General features: G+C 34.6%; 1 protein-coding gene across 2 annotated transcripts in view; it reads right to left on the bottom strand.

Moving 5' to 3' along the window:
• Positions 1-19,920, bottom strand: part of LOC106471508 (nuclear hormone receptor FTZ-F1-like) — a 64,148-nt gene that overhangs the window by 14,546 nt on the left and 29,682 nt on the right. Inside the window, exons 1-2 of one of the 2 annotated variants that reach the window (XM_022400117.1) lie at positions 11,702-11,818; positions 6,546-7,279 (exon numbers count right to left, since the gene is read on the bottom strand). In XM_022400117.1, the coding sequence (XP_022255825.1) occupies positions 6,546-7,279; positions 11,702-11,726 (759 nt within the window). In that variant the 5' untranslated portion in view covers positions 11,727-11,818. Of the gene's footprint in view, positions 1-6,545; positions 7,280-11,701; positions 11,819-19,920 lie in introns of those variants that run through there. The other variant, XM_022400116.1, reaches the window with a different exon arrangement.

Raw genomic sequence — 19,920 nt, 5'->3', positions numbered from 1 at the left:
CAATACACATAATATTACATTTTATTACACACATTCGTAGAATAATTACTTTAAAAGACACGCCCCCCACTGGCACAGCAGCATGTCTGCAGACTTACAACGCTAGAAAACGGGTTTCGATACTCGTAGTGGGCAGAGCACAGATAGCCCACTGTGTAGCTTTGGCTTTACTACAAACAAACAATCAAACTCTTTAAAATACACGAAGGTTTATTTAAAGCGATGTTTTAGACGCATATGTTTTATTTGAAAAGCCTGCTTTTCTACTGGTAAAATTTTATACGCGCCTAGTGAAGGTTGAGTCTTAGTTTAGGCATATATTTTCCCATTGTTATGTTTTATATAAAAAAGTAAGTTCTACAGAAACTCTAAATTCTCACTATATTCTCAAACCAATATCCATGACAATCTCCAGTTGCAGCTTAATATTTTACATTTCGAACTAATGCTATCAAATAGTCAATAACAATAATCCCTGTAGACTCCCACTGGAGCATAAGGCCCCAACAACACCTCGCCGACGGAAGTTGTTGTTGCAGTAATTTTTTAGCAGGTTGGTTTTTACGGGGCGGAGTTGCTAGCCCCGCGCCCAACCCTCCTCCTTTCTCATCCTGGACTTGGGACCAGGCAATGGTGGTGGCATCCCTGCCGGGGAACGAACCCGGTACCTTTGGATTAGAAATCCAACGCGCTATCCACTGCGATATAGGGACACATCAAATAGTCAATAGCTACAGTAAATCATCATGACCGTATCAGGTAGCTATTAGCTATGTTTATTATCATCACAATGTATAAAGTTAGCTACCATATCAAGTAATCCTTTGCTCAAAGTTTAACATAAAAAAGCCAGGAAACAAGATAAATAAAAAATTTAGAATTTAAAACCCCGCAAATAGAGATCGTAAAAAAAAATAAGCAAACAAGGCTGGAGATATTGTAGACATTATTTACTCAAACTAGAAATCCCTCTTCTGGCTCCACCAAATCTACTTCTAGGTAACAGCATGGAGACAAAATATGGGTTTGTATTTTGAGTAAATAATGTTAACAGTATCTCCAGCCTTGTTTGGTTACTTTTTTACGACCCCTATTTGCAAGTTTTAAAATTCCCAATTTTTTATTTATGTTGTTTAATTAGAAATGAAACATTCTCAATGAAGAGTTGTTTTTCGTTGTTAAGCACAAAGCTAGACAATGGGCTATCTGTGCTGTGTTTACCACAAGGGCTAAAAACCAGTTTTTAGTAATGTGGTCCCTCAAACTTACCTCTGAGCTTCGGGAGGGAGGGGCTTTCACTGAAGTACTCCAGTGGATTTCACCAATATGTCTAATACACTATTAGTATAAACATACCAGTTATTTCGAATATATCTACACAGTATAAAGCTCAAATGTATAATCTGTTACTTAAGTTAATAATTTAGATTTAACTGAGCCTACCAAAGTCTGATAGATCTACGTGCCAGTAGACAACATTTTCTTCGCCACCTGTTTAGGGAGCAGGTGTTATTGCTTCTAAAAAAATTCAGTAACAGGTATAAAAATGGAATGAAAGCGTTGAGTTGACAGTTAATTAATATTACTAGTGTTATTGTTTATACCTAAACATTTTAGTTGTAGTTTCTTTTTCTTACTTCATTGAACTTTTAAAATACTTTCATGCTTTCTAGCTGACCTTGTTTCAAGTTTAAAAAGACTTACCTTTTTGGAATATGATTGACAAATACTTTTCATTTACAAAACAACATCATTTTTCGATTCCTCATTACAAGGCTGATAATGCCCACATAAGAATAACTTTCCTATTCTTGTCAAATGTTAGTGAATTATCTAGAGTTAAATTAGGGTATTCATTTTTTTCTATTACCTGTGTTGTGCATTTCAGAACCTTTTACTCCTTATATGTCACTTTATATTTAGCGAACAATTTCTAAACTTTGGCTATTTTGGGGTTCATTTTGTTCAATATGGGAAACATTGATCGTAAGTTTTGATGTTGATGCATTACAAGTAAAAGAAACTTGATTTCAAAATAGGCTTACCAAATAGACTGTGAAATATTGCAATTTTCTCTTTGCGTAATGTGTGGTAGGTAGGTATATATGTGTAATTTGCTACAGTCAAATTTTCTTCGGTAAAACAAAAAACTATATCCAAAGACACAAAATAGCATGAATTAAAAGTCAGTAAATTACTGCTGTATCTATTTAAATAAGAAACAATTTCCGTGTGATAAATCAGTATTTCATGACCACGTTCCGTGAAGTCTTTACTAGTTTGATACTTACAAAAGAAGTCGTTTGGCCAGAAACTTGAGTATATCTAAATTATACTTCGTGTTTAGTTTTTCAGCGTTCAAATTATGAGCGGGGCTATTTGTACAGGAAAAGGAGGAATAAGGTAATTTAATAGCGAATTTTGTTTCTGTGGATAAATAGTATGCATGTCAGTAGTAAATAATTTCGTAAACGTGCCAGCTATAGGAACTTGTTTTTTCCCAAAGAAACGTGCAAAAATAAATATATAAGAATTCATTCGCTAGAACTGCAGAACATTATCAATGCTATTTCGAAACATACGCGGTTTTAGATAAAGTAGAAGTAACGATCTTTCAAGTACTGAAAAGGTGTATTAAGTGTGCATAAGTGAAGATATTGGTCACATTTTGTAAACTTGAAAATAAGAAGAAAAAAACGCGGCCTTAAGTTATCTCATTTTAAAGTAATGCGACATTTTAACTTATATATAATTGCCGACATAGATGCACCTAAAACGACACAAAACTCTGTAAATTACCATATGATTCAATCTAGGATTCACTAGGATTAAAACTTCATACTTAAAGACTGAAACCTTTATAACCATATATAACAGACATGAAACTACGCCTAAAATAAACAGGAATAAAAGTATTCTGAAACTACCTAATTAAAAACCATTCATAGCTGAAAACGTACATGTTTTGCAAAGAGTGAAGTCAGCGATCCTTAAAGTAACAATAAACTCAAACGAATTAGCAGCTCCTACACAATGAACTCAATCTCTGTTATCATACTTTTTGTGGCCTTTACCTAATTATTTGTTTGAATATATTATTTTTATAACATAAAGTTGATAATAATAGAAATATAAAATAATAACAATGACAAGATTGTGTCTGTTCTCATATCTTCTGGCCACGTATAAATTTTGTAAGTTCATCACGTCATTAAAGCCCATGTTGCCATGTCCGGTCATGCTCTATCCGACGACTGTGCATCTTGAAAATGACTCTGTAATGTAATTTCCATTGCAAAAGACTTCGTCGTAAGGCCCAGCATGGCCAAGTGGTTAGGGCGCTCGACTCGCAATCTGAGGGTCGCGGGTTCGAATTCCCATCCCGCTAAACATGCTCGCCCTTTCAGCCGTGGGGCGTTATAATGTGACGGTCAATCCCACTATTCGGTGATAAAAGAGTAGCCCAAGAGTGGGTGGTGGGTGGTGATGACTAGCTGCCTTCCCTCTAGTCTTACATTGCTAAATTAGGGACGGCTAGCGCAGATAGCTCTCGTGTAGCTTTGCGCGATATTCAAAACAAACAAACAAAGTTCGTCGTAACGCTGTCATGTCTAAAGCGCTCGCATCGTGTCTGGCGGCTTTCCATAAGCCATTTAGTATATAGGGACAATGGTTTCTCATTGCTCGTTTTAACAATCCAATCACTCAGAAATCCATAGATGCTGTGTTCGGCATCTTCATCAAAATGTTTTCGTATAAAAATGGTATCAATATCCATTTCATTCTACAGCTGATTCAGGTATCCGACGATTGAACAAATATGATGTGGAAAAAACTCGTATACACGCGACTTGTGTCGCTTTTCCAGATGTAGTACGGCTTGTTTCAGGTCTGTTTCTTGATGATCCTATTTGATTCACCTTCCTTCGTTTTCAAATGCCATTAAGTACAAGGGATATCTCTGTCTTGGAAATTCTAAATCCCAATCTAAATACATCTTTATAGTCTGAGAGTATGAATACTTCGCGTCGGAAAGGGCTGTTACATACTCTTCCCAAAAGCGATCAATTTTCGGTGACTTCACACTACTTATGAAACATCAAACAATGTCAAAATGTAGTTCTGACACATGCCATTCCTCCGCGACCTTATATTAGCTGTAATTGTCACATGACTTGTTGAATTGCTTATCTAACAATTCCCCATCAAAATGTTTATCCAAACGTCAACGTGATTTTTCAAAAGGTTTGCTTTCTTCTTTGGATAGAACATTGATTCATTTGTGAAGGCTTCTGCACGTTTTAATTTTTTAAGTTAGAGTTTTAATAAATGTGTTATTTGACATTATTTTATATTTAGGACTATTCCTAATCATGATGATTACGAATAAAATATATATGTGTTGTACAACTTGCTATTATAGCTTTTTTGTTTTGCTTTGTCATCTCACTTATTTGCGAATAAATTACACTGAATTTCTGATTTGATTGCTTTTTTGTTTTGAATTTCGCACAAAGCTAATTGAAGGCTATCTGCGCTAGTCGTCCACAATTTAGCAGTCATAGACTAGAGGGAAGATAGCTAGTCAACACCACCCATCGCCAACCATTACATTATAATATTGAGCGTTACATTATAATACCACCGCGGCTGAAACAGCGAGTATCTTTGAAAATGGGAGTTCGAGCCCGCGACCCGCAGATTGACGTTGAGCGCCCTTTACCTTCTGAGATTCTGCTTTAATATTTGACCTATGTTAGCTCCAGTTAGCAACTGAGAAGGAGGACATCTATTTGTATGTTCTAGAAACAAATTTTCATCGTCAATAACTTAAACATCACAGTAAAATATCTTTAAGCCCCAATACTTTGTAATTAGGCAAAATTATATTTGTCAAGCGATACTGATGACAGTGTAATATAAGTAGCTACATATTATTTCTTTCACCGTTGTTACACATAAAGCATACAAGTTTCAATCTTCATGAGGATTCGTATCATCCAATGCATTCTGATGCTACAACTCATCTTTCCCACAGACTTGTAGTATCTAAAGTTATTTTGGAGCTCTATTTTATGGAACTACCATACAAACTTTGAATAATACCTGGAGTCTGGAACTTGTAAGAATTACAAATACAATTTGCTCTTCTGTTTGTTCATTATTCTAAGAAACCCTTTATAAAACGTTCACCTTTGTATTGATAAAAATAGAAGTTTTGAATTCACTAGACAAATATCCTGTTTACTGTCAGCTCGGGTCAATCTTTTCTACATAAGTCAGAAGGAAATTTTCTCTCTTGTCAAGTAATACTGTAAGTTTTATAGTCATGCTTGACTACAGGTGTTCATTCTTGACGTCCATTTTAATTAAGTTAAACAATTCTTTATGGAAATATCGAACTAATTAAGTAGAATGTGAAGAAAAACATTTGCAGATAAGCAATATTTTATAATTCTATTAGGCGTAAAAAATCTCCATTACTTTATCAGCTTAAGTGTTTCACACTCATTCAGTAGATTTCTTGATAACTTCGCGTTACCAAGCACCTTCAAATGTTTAGTATCGCGATTAAAACTCTGCTCGAGAATATCATTAGAAGAAATCAAACTTAAATAATAATCCACGGAATGCTTATGATTTTTAGATAGCACGAAAATGAAAAACCAACGGGTGTTACACTTGAATAGAGGTGTTTATGAACTATTTTATCTAAAAGGAAGCAACAGACACAACAGTATCATAAACAAATCCACCAAGTGTTTTCGTCTGACACCAAACATTGATTTTTTTATTCCTCGCACTGAAATAAAAGTATTATTAAATACCTACAATGAAGATAAGAATCTTCAGTTTACGAACCAGTCTTTGTTCAGTAAAGGTTGATTTAACGTGTCTCCAAGATTGGTACCATTATTTTTAAACCATATACATGATATATAATTTACAGTCCCGATATGTCTGTAGTTGTTTTAAAACTACAACATTTGATCAGGGCCACACGTTTACTAAGTAAAATTCTAATTAGTAGACAATACAAGCCACACAATTACTCACGTTTAATTAAACAAAACTAAAATACTCATTTACTTTTTTCGATGTCGTCGGCCTTCAAATATAAAGCTACATCAATGCAGTTTTTTCATTTAGATATTTAAACTTTTAATTCCTAAATCAGTACTCAGATTTCCATTCAAGCAAGTACGCATTTCATCTAAAACTAAACTGCAAATTCAGATTTGCCAATGTAGTAATTTCTTTCAGACCAATGACGATTATGCCGTTTTTAGGCTACTTTCATATTTTTTTCAGTTATATGAAAATATACTGGGAAATAAACATTAGCATTCACAGACGGTAGGATAGACTAACATAACGGGTTCTCGATCTCATAGAAGGTTATAAGCTCTTAAGATCAATGTAATTTCATTTTCATCAAGTACTAACGTAGTGAGAGCTAAAAAAGACTAGTTTATAGCTTAATAACCACATATTTCATTGGTGAACAAGATCATAAATGATTTTACCATCAAATAAAAGCTTACTTTCAGGTCTCTGAAGAAGATGGTGTTTCTAGCCCAGTCCACTTGAGCAAAGAGAAATTGATCTATCATTTTGCACATAAGCTCAAAGAGATCAACTTCGCACTGGTTATACGTCTGATTCTGAAGGAGACCGAAGAGATGGCTTTGCCAGTCTTTGTCATCAGGTAATGACATCTGGAACTCACATATTAGTTCTGGGATTTTGTTTCCCCCTGTTAATAAGGGAACTGGTCCAGCTGAGGAAGGACCAGGGTCACAGTAATATGGTTTGGGTAAATATGCAGAGTGATGAGTTATGGGACTTGGAGCTGAATTGGGTGGATTGTGAGCAGTCATCCATGTTGTTTTGCTAATGTCTGTTAGATAAGAAACAGAAGAGTGTTGGTAATTGTTGGCCAGCTGTGTGGGTAGAGATATGTGGGATTGGGTAGTGGTTGATAAAACTGAAAGAGAAGATGAGTCGGCGGAGCTTGTAGACGAGCTTAGCTGTGGAATCTGAATTAGTTCTTGCTTCACCTGAGCTGATTCTGGGGAATACATGTAAGGGGTTGTAACTGTAGCTGACAAAGAAGGAGAAACAAAGGAACTGGAAGGCACCATTTCACATTGAGACGGTAAGCACTGAAACTGAATCATCTGCTTTTGTCGTAACAGCTGCAACTTACGTGCCCTCTCCCGTTTATACATTGGTCCAAATTTGTTTCGGCCTCCTCTCATTCTGTCAGGTCTAACAGCTGTAAAAAATGATGACAATTGATAAATATATACTTCATAAACGTTTCAGGGCATATGTGTATTCTCTACAGGTGTGAATTGTAACAAATAGTAAGATAATCTAATAAAGTAAAGGCAAAAGCAACTACATACGCTTCATAATTAATACATTATAAGTTAAATGATGTTTTAACCTACGCTGGTTATCGTAGTAACCATAAATGTTATGTTTTCCTATAACCGAGCGCTTTAGAAAGGTGGACCTGTCTATCCCAGTATAGTTCCGATGAGTTAGTTATATTTTTTTGAAGGGTAAAGCGGTATGATTACTTAGGTAAAGACACATTTTCTACGTTACGTTAACATCATAAAATATATTCGTTTTATACTTTCCACTCTTTTGTCCTGTCAGATCTTCGTTGTATCTCTGATACACATTTTTCGTTCACTGAAAGGTCATTAACATTTCTTGTGACAACTGCTGTTATCACTTAATCTTCTAGTAAGTTTTAACTTTTTCATTCTATTTCTCTTTACTCATGTGTGTGTGTGAGAGAGAGAGTAACAAGGGTATAGAGGTGCAGTGTATAGAGGTCCTAATATTCTTAATCAACAAATTTACTCCGTCACTTTAAAATTCTTTTTTTCCATTTATTCACTTAATTACCCTCTAGGTCTCTTATGAAGCTTAGTATTTCAACGATTTCTAATTAACTAGGAGAATTACTTATTTGGCTAACAGAGTAACTGGGAGAAAATAGTTTTCAAGATGTTCAAATAACCTAAAGAGTTGAACTGTGTTGCCATACATGTTTATCTGTGTGATACAAATGATCATCTCAGTCTAACGACAGGTGAAAAGCCAAATTTTTGTTTAATAATAGAAGAATAAAACAACGATTGTATAAAAGAGATGAAAATGATAAAAGTTCGAGCGGGACTGCATATGGCCAGGTGGTTAGAGCGCTCTACTCGCAGTCTGAGGGTCGCGGGTTCGAATTCCAGTTCCACCAAACATGCTCGCCCTTTCAGCTGTGGGGGCGTTATAATGTGACGGTCAATCCCACTATTCGTTGGTAAAAGAGTAGCCCAAGAGTTGGCGATGGGTGGTGATGACTAGCTGCCTTACACTGCTAAATTAAGGACAGCTGGCGCAGATAGCCCTTATGTAGCTTTGCGCGAAATTCAAAAACAAACAAACAGGACTGCATATTTTTGTTAAGTATCAAAAGTACACAAAAGTTGCTACTTTGTTTAAGAGAATTACTAAATAAAATTTAGTTCTCAATTATCACAAATATAAGTCAAAAGTGAATGTCCTATAACAGAGGTTCTGAAACTTCGATAACCACTTTTAATTTAAAAATTTTTCGCGGACCCAAAATCTACAGATTTTTTTTTTTTAAGATTCTGTGGATACAAAAAGTTGTATTAAAAAATCAAATGTTTTAATTCATATAACTTTAATTTTATGAAAATATTTTGTATTCTATAAGTCATATTTTTTAAAACATTTTAATGAAATTTCAGACATAATTCACGGGCTCCAGTTTGAAAAGCGCTGTCATTTAAGATAATGTGCTGTTTAATTTAGGTAAAAACGGTTATGCCACAAACAGTGTGATTGCTAGGTGAGATTGACGAAACCCGAGAAATGAAAACTCACTGTCATTATGAGAGGCACATTGCTAAACAGCCACATGAATGAGCCTGCATCTGTGTGAAGAATCAAACATTTAAAAAACTTGAAAATGTTTGCATCATGAAATACATATTTCCTCGCACTATCACAGATCGTGTAATTTTGTTTCCCAACTCTTGATAAAGCACATTCGTTACTAAACATTACGAGAAAGCATTTGAAAACGATTAACCGTAAAATTATCGTTCAATTCAAAATTTCCAAAACTATTTATACACCAAATTGCTTGTGGATCCATGACGTTGTTTGTCATAAGGTAACAAATGAATCACACAAAAAATATCTTGAATGTTGGATTTACTGATGAAGTCAATTGAGCGATTTCATCTTTTTTTTTGTTGTTGTTAATTGTTTACGCTAAGCGTTACAACAGTCAAAAATATAAAAGTATATGAGATAATAAAATATGTGATCCCCACCAGCAGTGAAAGATATAAAAGAATAAGCGGGTAACTAGAAGATTAAAAAATACGTATATAAATATACACTAACATACAATAAATACCAGAATGCAAAGAATCTTACAAAAACGCTGTATCGTATCACATTAGATAGATGATACCATCTCCTAGCAAACGGAAACAGGAATAATAAACTACATTATATAAATGTATTCACGTTAAACTCTGATCAATATAGGAATATAGACATCCGTTATATAGTAAACACCTGTTTAGGGCGATCAGTTTTAGCTGAAGAATAAGATCAATGATGGAAACATTTCGTTATCTATCCCACGTTATAGATGGATATATTAATAGCTATACAAATGCGCAGTCAAGTTATTGTTGCATAACCTAGAAGTAAATGTTGTTTACAATTCAGAATGTGTTAGTATTTTTCTTATAGAACCCAGAAATAAATACTATTTACATTTCACACAGTGTCAATATCCCTCTTATTTAAGATACAAGTATTTGTTAATTTTATAATTGGTAAGATATTTGTTATACCCATTAATTCTGTATCATGTGAATAAATGTTATTAGTGTGCTTCAAGAGTCTCATCAAATTCGATAGTATAGCATTATAAGCTTTAAGACACTCTGATAGTAAGTTAATTCTTGTTTCAGAAAAATTTCTAATGTTGATAAAAGCACTGAACAAGGTACAAGCTATTTTACCGAAACATTAATGGAAAGAGCTGAAAATGTATCCAATTTTTTTGACAATTCAGAACATCGACGCAAAATCAAACAAAATTTTATGTTAGCAGAAAGCTACACAATCGTCTATTTGCGCTCTGTCCATTATGGGGAATCAATCCCTGGATTTTAGCTTTTTTAAGTCCGTAACTTTACCGCTGACCCATGCACTAGGGGACTACCAACCTTTGTGTTGCCAACATGACTTTTTTTAATGTAATTATTACGAATGGACAATATATATAATTGGGTTTCGAAAGATGATCATTGAAATTTAAAAGCTTTTGAAAGGTTCGTAGCCTGACTTCATTTGTACCCAAACAACGCCATGGTATGTCGGAATTGTAAACATAATTTATTATTTAAAAGTTATCCGTTTTATTCTGAATTCAATTATCATTTTGCTAATTTACAGTTTAGCTGCATTATGCTACCTGTGCTTTCGATCAGTTGTTACAACTAATCTATATTTCCATTTTTAAAAGCTATAAACTCTGCATTCAGTCTACTTTTCCGTAATAATTATAGTTACGTTTTAGTTAGCTTTATTATAGTTTTTAACCAAACGAAACCATGTGTGCATGGAATTTCAAAGTCAAGTCTGCTAAAATTTTATTAAAATTTGTTTGTTCGTTGAATTTCGCATAAACCTACTCGAAGACTATCTGCTCTAGCCGTCCCTAGTTTTGAAGTGATAAACAAGAGAGAGAAGGCAGCTAGTCAACACCACCCACCGCCAACTCCTGGACTACTCTTTTACCAACGAATAGTGGAATAGACCACCATATTATAACGCATATTACAAATTGAGTACCCTAACCAACAAGCCATACCAAGCTTATTAAACTGAACTGTCTGAGGTTTGGTATTTTCTATGAATAACATATAAATCTACAATTTCATGCAGTTTCTAATTTTTACTATATATCCATTAATCTGTTGATTGTTTCATAATGGGTTATCTGCACTTTATCCACAGCGGGGAATCGAATACATTAAATGAAAGGAAAAAATAATACGTTTCACTAGTAAATGATGAAACTGAATAAGATACCCTATTATGTTCGTACTGGTTGTGTGTTGTTGTTTTTTGTTTTGTTTTGAAGAATAAGAACACAGAATTGATGAATCTGCGAATTGAAATACATTAGGAACTGTATATCGTATAAGAATAATCAATTAGCTTTTAGCGTGAGGGAACATGAATTTTTATAATATCCTAATTGTAAACATAAGGCGAAGAATAAATTTAGAAATGAATATTTGAGAATTATATGAACTGGTACAAGGTAATATTCGTAGGGTAATATTTGGGCAATGAGTAAAAATGTGATCACTAACATAATATCACATCGGTTTAGATCACAACGAGTAAAAACGTGATCACTAACATAATATCACATCGTTTTAGATCACAACGAGTAAAAACGTGATCACTAACATAATATCATATCGGTTTAGATAAAAATCGCGAAACCCAGGAGTTTTACCGTAAAGAGAACTTGCATACATCACGTATTATAAGCTCAATTTAGGGCTAAGTTGTTGAGTTATATGTCTATGGATTTGCTGAGGAGATATTTTGTTTTACTTACAGCTTACACATGAATAAGACATCATTCAGCAGCTTCATCGAATGTCACTTATTAATCCATTACTTAGAGATTCATGCCATAAATCTTATGAAGAAAGTAACATCTACTGTGTCTGTTTAGCAGAAACGCTGGTTATTCAAAACTGTGAAGAAATGTACTCGTTACCGAGAATTGTAGCTACCTGCAAGAAATACAAACAGCGTTCACAGGTTCTCTTTTATATAGGGTCGAGAACACGCCACCTAGCGTTTTTGTGTCTTGCATGTTATGACGATCATACCCTGTGAACTTGAGAAGTAATCCTTGATTATCGATCTGAACTAAACTTTCCCTGAAAAAGTACACCTTGCATGTAAGAAACGGATTAATCAAAATGTTTTTTTTTTGTTTTTTCACCTTAGAGTCCTGAGTTGGGTTAACGATAAGTTTACGGAATTACAGTATTAAAATCCCGGGTTCCATTCCTCACGGTTCACAAAGCGCAAGTAGCCTATTGAGTAGCTTTGCGCTAAAACACAACCTTGACCTCAAACTTAATCGTTACTTGAGAATTATATATTGTGTCTCTCAGAAACAGTTACAAGAAATATAAAGAAAACGGTGTTTGTATTTTCTTGTTCGTACCACCAGGATAATAGAGCAAAACTGAGAAGGTTAATTTGTCTCTTCCACTTAATTTGTTAGAGTCAATTTGTCGGTTGTGTGACAGACATGCATGCATCATTTAAAAGAAAAGGCAGGAAATGAATCTTGTCATTTTTGTGAACATACTTGTGTAATCAAACTCTAACACATTTATTGTTTAGAGATAACACATCAAGTACACTTTAATTTACTCTTTGATTTTTACATAAACCACTTCAGATAAAGTTGTTTCTACACTTTTAAAAACCTTTTTGGACATCCACTTGATACTAACACTATCTATAACAGTCATTATACTCCAACAAAAGTCTTCTGTATGATCTGTGTCCCATGCTCTTGTTACAGTAAATTTTTACACACATTAGTCATGGTGAGTAAGCGTTCATGCATATATATATACACCTAAATTTAGATGCAACTTAGTAACATAAAAATAACTTATACAGGTATTGATATAACTACATTTTAATTATGACTTATATACAGGGTGGCTATAAAGTTTTGAATCGGTTCACAAGGGTATAGCTCAGACATGACAGTGCCGAATGAATTGAAATTTATACAGTATAACTCCGTGAAATGTGAAACACAATGACAGAAAAAAAACAATTTAACGCCAGGTGGCACAATACTGCTACAATATTTCTGCAGTATTCCTTCCTAGTTTCTTCCAAAACTTGGTCTCTTGCTGACTCATGTTTCATACTCATTTACCTGCGTTCACAAGTTGTGCTTTTACATAAGATCATATTCTGTAAATTCAACTCAATCTACAATGTCATATGTCTGAGATACACCTCTCTGAACCGAGTGAAAAACTTTTTAACCATGCTTTATACAGATAAAAGCTTTTCTAAAGAAAACTATTGTCAGTGACACTGATATGTGAACTGTGACAACTAGTAACCAATTTGAACTTACCGTGTTCGTTCAATCATTATAGATTTAGGTTTCTTATATTATCTCAAGTATTAGCTAAGAAAGTGGGGCACACATACATGGTTATAAACAGATGTAACCGATTACAGTAACCACCATTTACGGAAGGTGGTTTAAAATCAGAACATTATTTTAAAAATTAGTAATCTTTTACTAGTAATTGTTATCATTTCAGTACTAAAACAGTTTATGAAAAAAAAATTACCAGAACACCTTTAGAGTTTAAATCTTATTAGTATTAACTCATATTTTCAACTGTCTTATTAATGTCGTGTTAAGACATGATCAATAATGATCTTTGTAACACGATAAATACAGCTATTGGTAACATGATATAGTGCTATTTGTTAATCTTTTAATATATACATTACATGCGAATAAAGAGAAATGTGACTGTATTGAAATAGAGGTGATTGTATAGTTGTAGAACATGCCAAATAAATATTTAAATTACTCTTAAGATTGTGTGAATGCTACCAATTCCAGTGAAGGATTATTGATGGAAATAAACTGTTTGTAATATTTAAATCGATCATATTTTATATATAGCAAAAAACAATTTCGTTATAAAAACACTTTAAAAAGTTTTTAATAAGAATTTATTTTAATGTAACTAATGTGGAGCAGTATATTGTAATATCCATCCTCTACTCATAACAGCCCACTGTAAACATCACCAGAACAGCCCCTGTAAATCAATACCATCCGCAACAGCCTGATGTCGACCATCACCACTCGTAGCAGCATACTGTCAGTCAACTCCACCCGTAGCACCCCTGTCAACCAACCACATCCGTAACAGTTCCCTGTCAATCAACACCATCTGTAACAGCCCATTTAACAACCAACATATCCATAACAACCCGATGTCAACTAACACCATCTGTAACAGTTCACTGTCAAACAACTCCATCCATAACAGCCTGATGTCAACCAACACCATCTGTAACAGCCCACTGTCAACCACCCACATCAATAACAGCCTATGGTCAGTTGACCTCATCTCTAACACGCCTCTCTTTACAAACACCAATCGTTAAGGCCCACTGTCAACAAATACCAATCTTAACGTCCCCTTGTCAACTAACGTTACCTGTAAAATTCCAGTGTTAACTAGCACTATCTGAAACAGCTCATTGTCACCTAACGCTACCTGTAAAATTTCAGTGTTAACTAACACTATCTGAAACAGCTCATTGTCACCTAACGCTACCTGTAAAATTTCAGTGTTAACTAACATAATCTGAAACATCTCGTTGTCAACAATTTAAAAAGGTTAGAAAACAATTAATAACCAATAAGACGGTAAGTTGAGGGGTGGTCCCAGAATAATCAGGAGCTACCGTTTTGCTTCAATCGTTTCCTCATTCAGCTTTATTTGAATATTGGTTCGTGATAATGGCTAAGTTTTGTTTTTAGAATCCCGAATTAGTCTCTTCTTTAGAGTCGTAATTGATATTTTTAAAATAATTTATCAAGTTTCATCCGAATCTGTCAGAAGAATGTCTATAAGATGAAATAGGGATAGCTAGTCCATTCCTGTAGAGTGTAGGAAATGTGTTTTAAAAAGTTAATGAAGTGTTTGGCATTAAAAGATTTTTAAGAACTTTACAGTAACTCAATTACTCTTAGATCACTTATAGTACAATATCTACTGTCAGGTTGGTGTAGTGCGACAAGTTTAGTTGCCAATTGAAGTATATAATCGTGTACTTTCTGTAGATTAAATTATCCAGCTGCCAGTTAAGATACCTAATTTTGTACTGTCTATAATGTAACGTTATCTAGCTGCCAGTTGAAGAATATGATTTTATAAAACTTGTCCATACGTTTTTAAGGATTTCGATAATGTAAAGATCCCTCAGAGTTTACGTATTTCATTTTATTACAAATTATCTTAGTCAGACTGCTGAAAACTATTTTTCCACGTTATTCAAAGAAACTTAAGGTAATCTGAGTAGGGTGCTTCAGTGTTATTCGTAAACGTTTAGTTTTCTTGTGGTTCTCCTGTTTAAGGTGAATTTCTTCTAGAAAACACAATTATCTTTGTTTTACTTGGGTTGAGATTAAGTCTCCCCTTATCACACCAGTTTTAAAGATGATTGGGACGACTTTATACTTCCAGGGAGGTTACACATTTAATAGATGAATTAAGTCAGACAAGACATTATCAGAAAATTGTGAATAGCTGAGCTACTGATAGAAGGAAAATTTAAAATTTATGTCATTAACGTACAGGTTGAACACGAAAGAGGTCACTACTGCCGCCTGTTGGACACCGGCTTTAGGTGCAAACATTGTACAGATGTTGTTGTTTACTCTAACTTGTTCGGTTAGGGGGAAAAATCGAGAACCGTATGACTTCATTTCAACTGATGTTAAGACGAGTCACAATGATGTAATTTATATTTAAATACGGAATGACATAAAGCATCCAGTGGTTTTTAGACACACGAGACAAATTATCATGCTTTGTTTGTTTGTAATTAAGCACGAAGCTACACAATGAGCAATCTGTGCTCTGCTCACCACGGGTTTCGAAACCCGGATTCCAGCGTCGTAAGTCCGCAGACATACCGCTGTGCCACTGGGGGGGGGGGCATTATTATTATGCTTAAGATTACAACCTTTGTAAATTGCTTCAGTTAGATTAAATGATATATTTGCCAATTTTTTTCACGTGTTTAGCTCTACATAGTGCAATCCAAGGTACGATCATTCTATTGGTTAAAAATTTACGTCCCTGGAAGTGGAAATATTGAAAATGTGGTTTACAAGAGGGTTTTGGAAACAATTTCTCCATTATAAATTCGATAATCCTTACTTTTAGACCGTGGCTTAAAACACAATAATGTTATACATTTTTTGTCACATTTCGACACGTTCTACTAGTTATATATATATATATATAGAGAGAGAGACTAAATAAGTTCGTTAAGAGAGAAAAAGGGGTGGGTGTTCTGAGTTTAATCACGATGTTGGTAAACTTGAATTTTAATGGGGTAAATGGTCAGATCAATTGCTATTTTGTTTTTCATTTAATGCGTATGAATATTTGTTGAATATCTGAGATTAAAATAATCACAACTGCCTTTAATAAAATTCTGACATCGAGTTGTTATAAAAATGTTGGTTACATAAGATGAGGAACGCAAGTTCCAGGTGATGGCTTCAATTTTATGTAGGTCAGTCGTTGCTTTGTCTGAACTAGTGTTCATTGTGAGATAGCTGTGAGAGGTCTTACCGTTTGGTTGATTTTTGAAATGAATTCAAAAGTTGTTTTTTGTTGTTGTTTTTTAGCACAAAGCTACACATTAAGCTATCTGTGCTCTGTCCACTGCGGAAAATGGAACCATGGATTTTAGCGTTGTAAGTCCATAAACTTACTGCTGACCCACAAAAATTCTTGGGGTTCATTTCACTAATTAATTTGTTTCAGAAACTTTCACTTTTCATGCTATTCTTCAGATAAGTTTTCAATGTCTGTTTGATTTTGTGTTTAAGGTTATGATCTTGTGTTCGAGAGTAGCCTAGTGGGTCAGTGAAAAGTTTGAACTTTTACGACGCTAAAATCCAAGATTCGATTCCCAGCGGTGAACAGAGCGCGAATAGCCCATTGTATAGCTTTATGCTAAAAACAAACAATTATGTTCGAGAAGAAAATCATCGGAGACGTGGTATATTTCGTGTAGTGTTCATTATGTTATTGTCTAAAGTTCGTAAATTTCAGAGTTTGGTGGTTTTATATGATGTTTAGAATCTATAGCAGCCTTAACAATGGAAGTGTTGTCATCACAATAAATGTATTGATTGTGGGATATACCTATTATAAAGTGGGTAGATTATTAACTACAGTTTCTTTAAACCTAAAGTAAAGCTTACAGCTAAGGATTCCCATAATAATAGCTTTTTTGTTAATATTGGTATATAGCCTAATGTCTAAGTGAATGGCAGAGCACTGCGACGTTATTATGCCGTTGTTATTTGGTTGAATGTTGTTAAAATGTTTTCATTATTTCCTAACACAGTCTGTGATTTGTCTGTGATTGATGAAGAACAGAAATTATTGACTCTTTTGTATCTGGCTCGGCATAGCCAGGTGGCTAGGGCGCTCGACTCGCAATCTGTGGGTTGCGGGTTATAATCCCTGTCACACCAAACATGCTCGCCCTTTCAGCCGTGGGGGCGTTATGATGTAAAGGTCAATCCCACTATTCGTTGGTAAAAGACTAGCTTATAATGTGACGGTCAATCCCACTATTCGTTGGTAAAAGAGTAGTCCAAGAGTTGGCGGTGGGTGGTGATGACTAGCTGCCTTCCCTCTAGTCTTACACTGCTAAATTAGGGACGGCTATCGCAGTTAGCTCTCGTGTAGCTTTGCGCGAAATTTATAACAAATATTTTGTATCTATTCCAACTTTGAAAAAGAAATTCATATTGTTACGACAGCGCTGGGAGCATGCGCACTGGAGTTTCTAGAAGGATCATGACCTATTGAGGAACCTCGCTAATGTCCCAGTGTTTGCTAGACGCCCTCTTTTCTTAGTATGTAAGCCAGCGAAAGAAAGATATACAGATAGATTGAAAATAGAGATAACTGAGTCAAGCGAATAGTAGGCACCGTGAGTAAAGTGTGTGAACCACTGTGATTTATAGCGTGTGTTATAAAGGTTGTTAAGTTTAAAGTGACTGTGGAAATTAAGTGTATTACAAAGTTTGTAACAAGAAAGAATAAACTAGTTTTAATCAAGAAGGGACTTGTATCGCTGAAGTCACTCGGAAAGAATTTTTACGGGAAATTATCAAACAAGCAGCTACGTAACAATATGTTGCTGTGTATGTTGTTTCGCTAGGTGCCTTATAGGCAGCTTGAGCATAGACTTTAGTTAGTGTCTGATATAAGTTTGTGTTAATATCCTATTTTTATTGATTATAATACATAACAGACCCAGAAAACAACTACAACTACTCCACACTCACATAAAATAAAGCTAGAAGTGAATAGCTACCAACTTGTATAAATAATTAGTCAGAACAATCACGTATAAGTCGTCCAATGAATATTTCCTAAAAGTAAAAATATAAATGGAGCATTTAGACGGTATTTGTAATATTAATTACAAAATTAATAACCCAAATATAGCGGTATTAATAATTGCTTATATCTGTTTCATTCGATATATGTCACTGGTCTTTTATTAAAATTTACACAATAAATGTTAATAGTTCTGATAAAATAATTCAAAATATTTAATCAAAGATAGGTCAAAACCATTAATCTCTTATTTATAAATCACTAAGTTAACGTTCGTTAAAAACTACCTTATCCTGTAGCAAAAATTACAAATTTCATTTTTCGGCCCCATTTAACAATGTTGACAGTACAAATATTATTAATTATTATTATCATCATTACATAAAATAGGGGCTACTTTTAGTTATGAACTGGTGACAGGGCATCGATGATATTCGCTTCACTAAATATTGTTTCAAACGGAGAATAGGTCCTTTGACCTTTGAACCAAATATGACGGGTGATATTTGATCCAAAATGGGTTTCTTGACTTGTATGCTGGCTTATTAGATGTCCTCTCGTGAACCAAATATAATTTACCTGGGACAATTCTACTGATCCACAAGAATTGTACTTTAAATAATAATATGTAATTAACAGCTTAGCAACACTAGCTCAGGTTACTGGTTATGGAACAACTTCTATCAAAGCAATGTAGCAGTAAAACAAAGACAGGATGCAATTCATGACGTAATTTTCAACCGGTTTTTTAATATTCATGGAAGTTATTTAAGTAGAAAAGGTAAGAGTAACTTTGATAACTCTAAGTTAAACATATAAATGTGACTGTAGGTCACATAAATGAATATAAAGTTGGAGTTTAGTATCGCTACATCTACAGCGTTGAGCACGTTACATTAAAATCGTTTTAAATATACAAACCAGCAAATCATGTGACAAATATAGCCGATACAAAGTCGCAGTGTAACGGTAGGTACCAGAACTACATTTTAACTTTGTCTGCTGTTGTGTGGGAAGTCACCGAAAATTGAGCACTTTTGGGAAGGGTATGTCAATATGTAATGCAAAATATTCATACACAGACCGTAAACGTGTACTAAGATCAGGGATTTAGAATTTCCGAAACGTGGATATCCCTTGTACTTAATAGCATTGAAACACAAAGTAATGTGGATCAACTTTGGGCACCAAGGACACCTATAAAGACCTGTAACAAGTCTTACCCCAGCCGTAGTGAGCAAAGTGCGGCGTCTTGTAAGAGAATTCACGAACAGAAAGTTCAATGGGAAAAGACCTCCACATGCCTCGAGCAACAGTACGCAACATAATCAAGAAAGATCTCTATTTGGAAACGAAATAAGCAGGGTATGGTTTCACCAAAATAAGGCTTCCAGTCATACCTCACGTTCAACCGTTGGAGAACCAAGTGGGTATTAATGCTATTCCAAACGGGCCCGGCATTGCCAGGTGGATAAGGCGCTCGACTCGCAATCTGAGGGTCGCGGGTTCGAATCCCCGTCCCAACAAACAAGATCGCCCTTTCAGCCGTGGGGTCGTTATAATGTGACGGTCAATCCCACTATTCGTTGGTAAAAGAGTA

Source organism: Limulus polyphemus, unplaced genomic scaffold (assembly GCF_000517525.1).
Source record: "Limulus polyphemus unplaced genomic scaffold, Limulus_polyphemus-2.1.2 Scaffold4665, whole genome shotgun sequence".
Taxonomy (NCBI): Eukaryota; Metazoa; Arthropoda; class Merostomata; order Xiphosura; family Limulidae; genus Limulus; species Limulus polyphemus.
The sequence above is the reverse complement of the archived record's forward strand: the minus strand, read 5'-3'. Positions and strand labels throughout refer to the sequence as shown.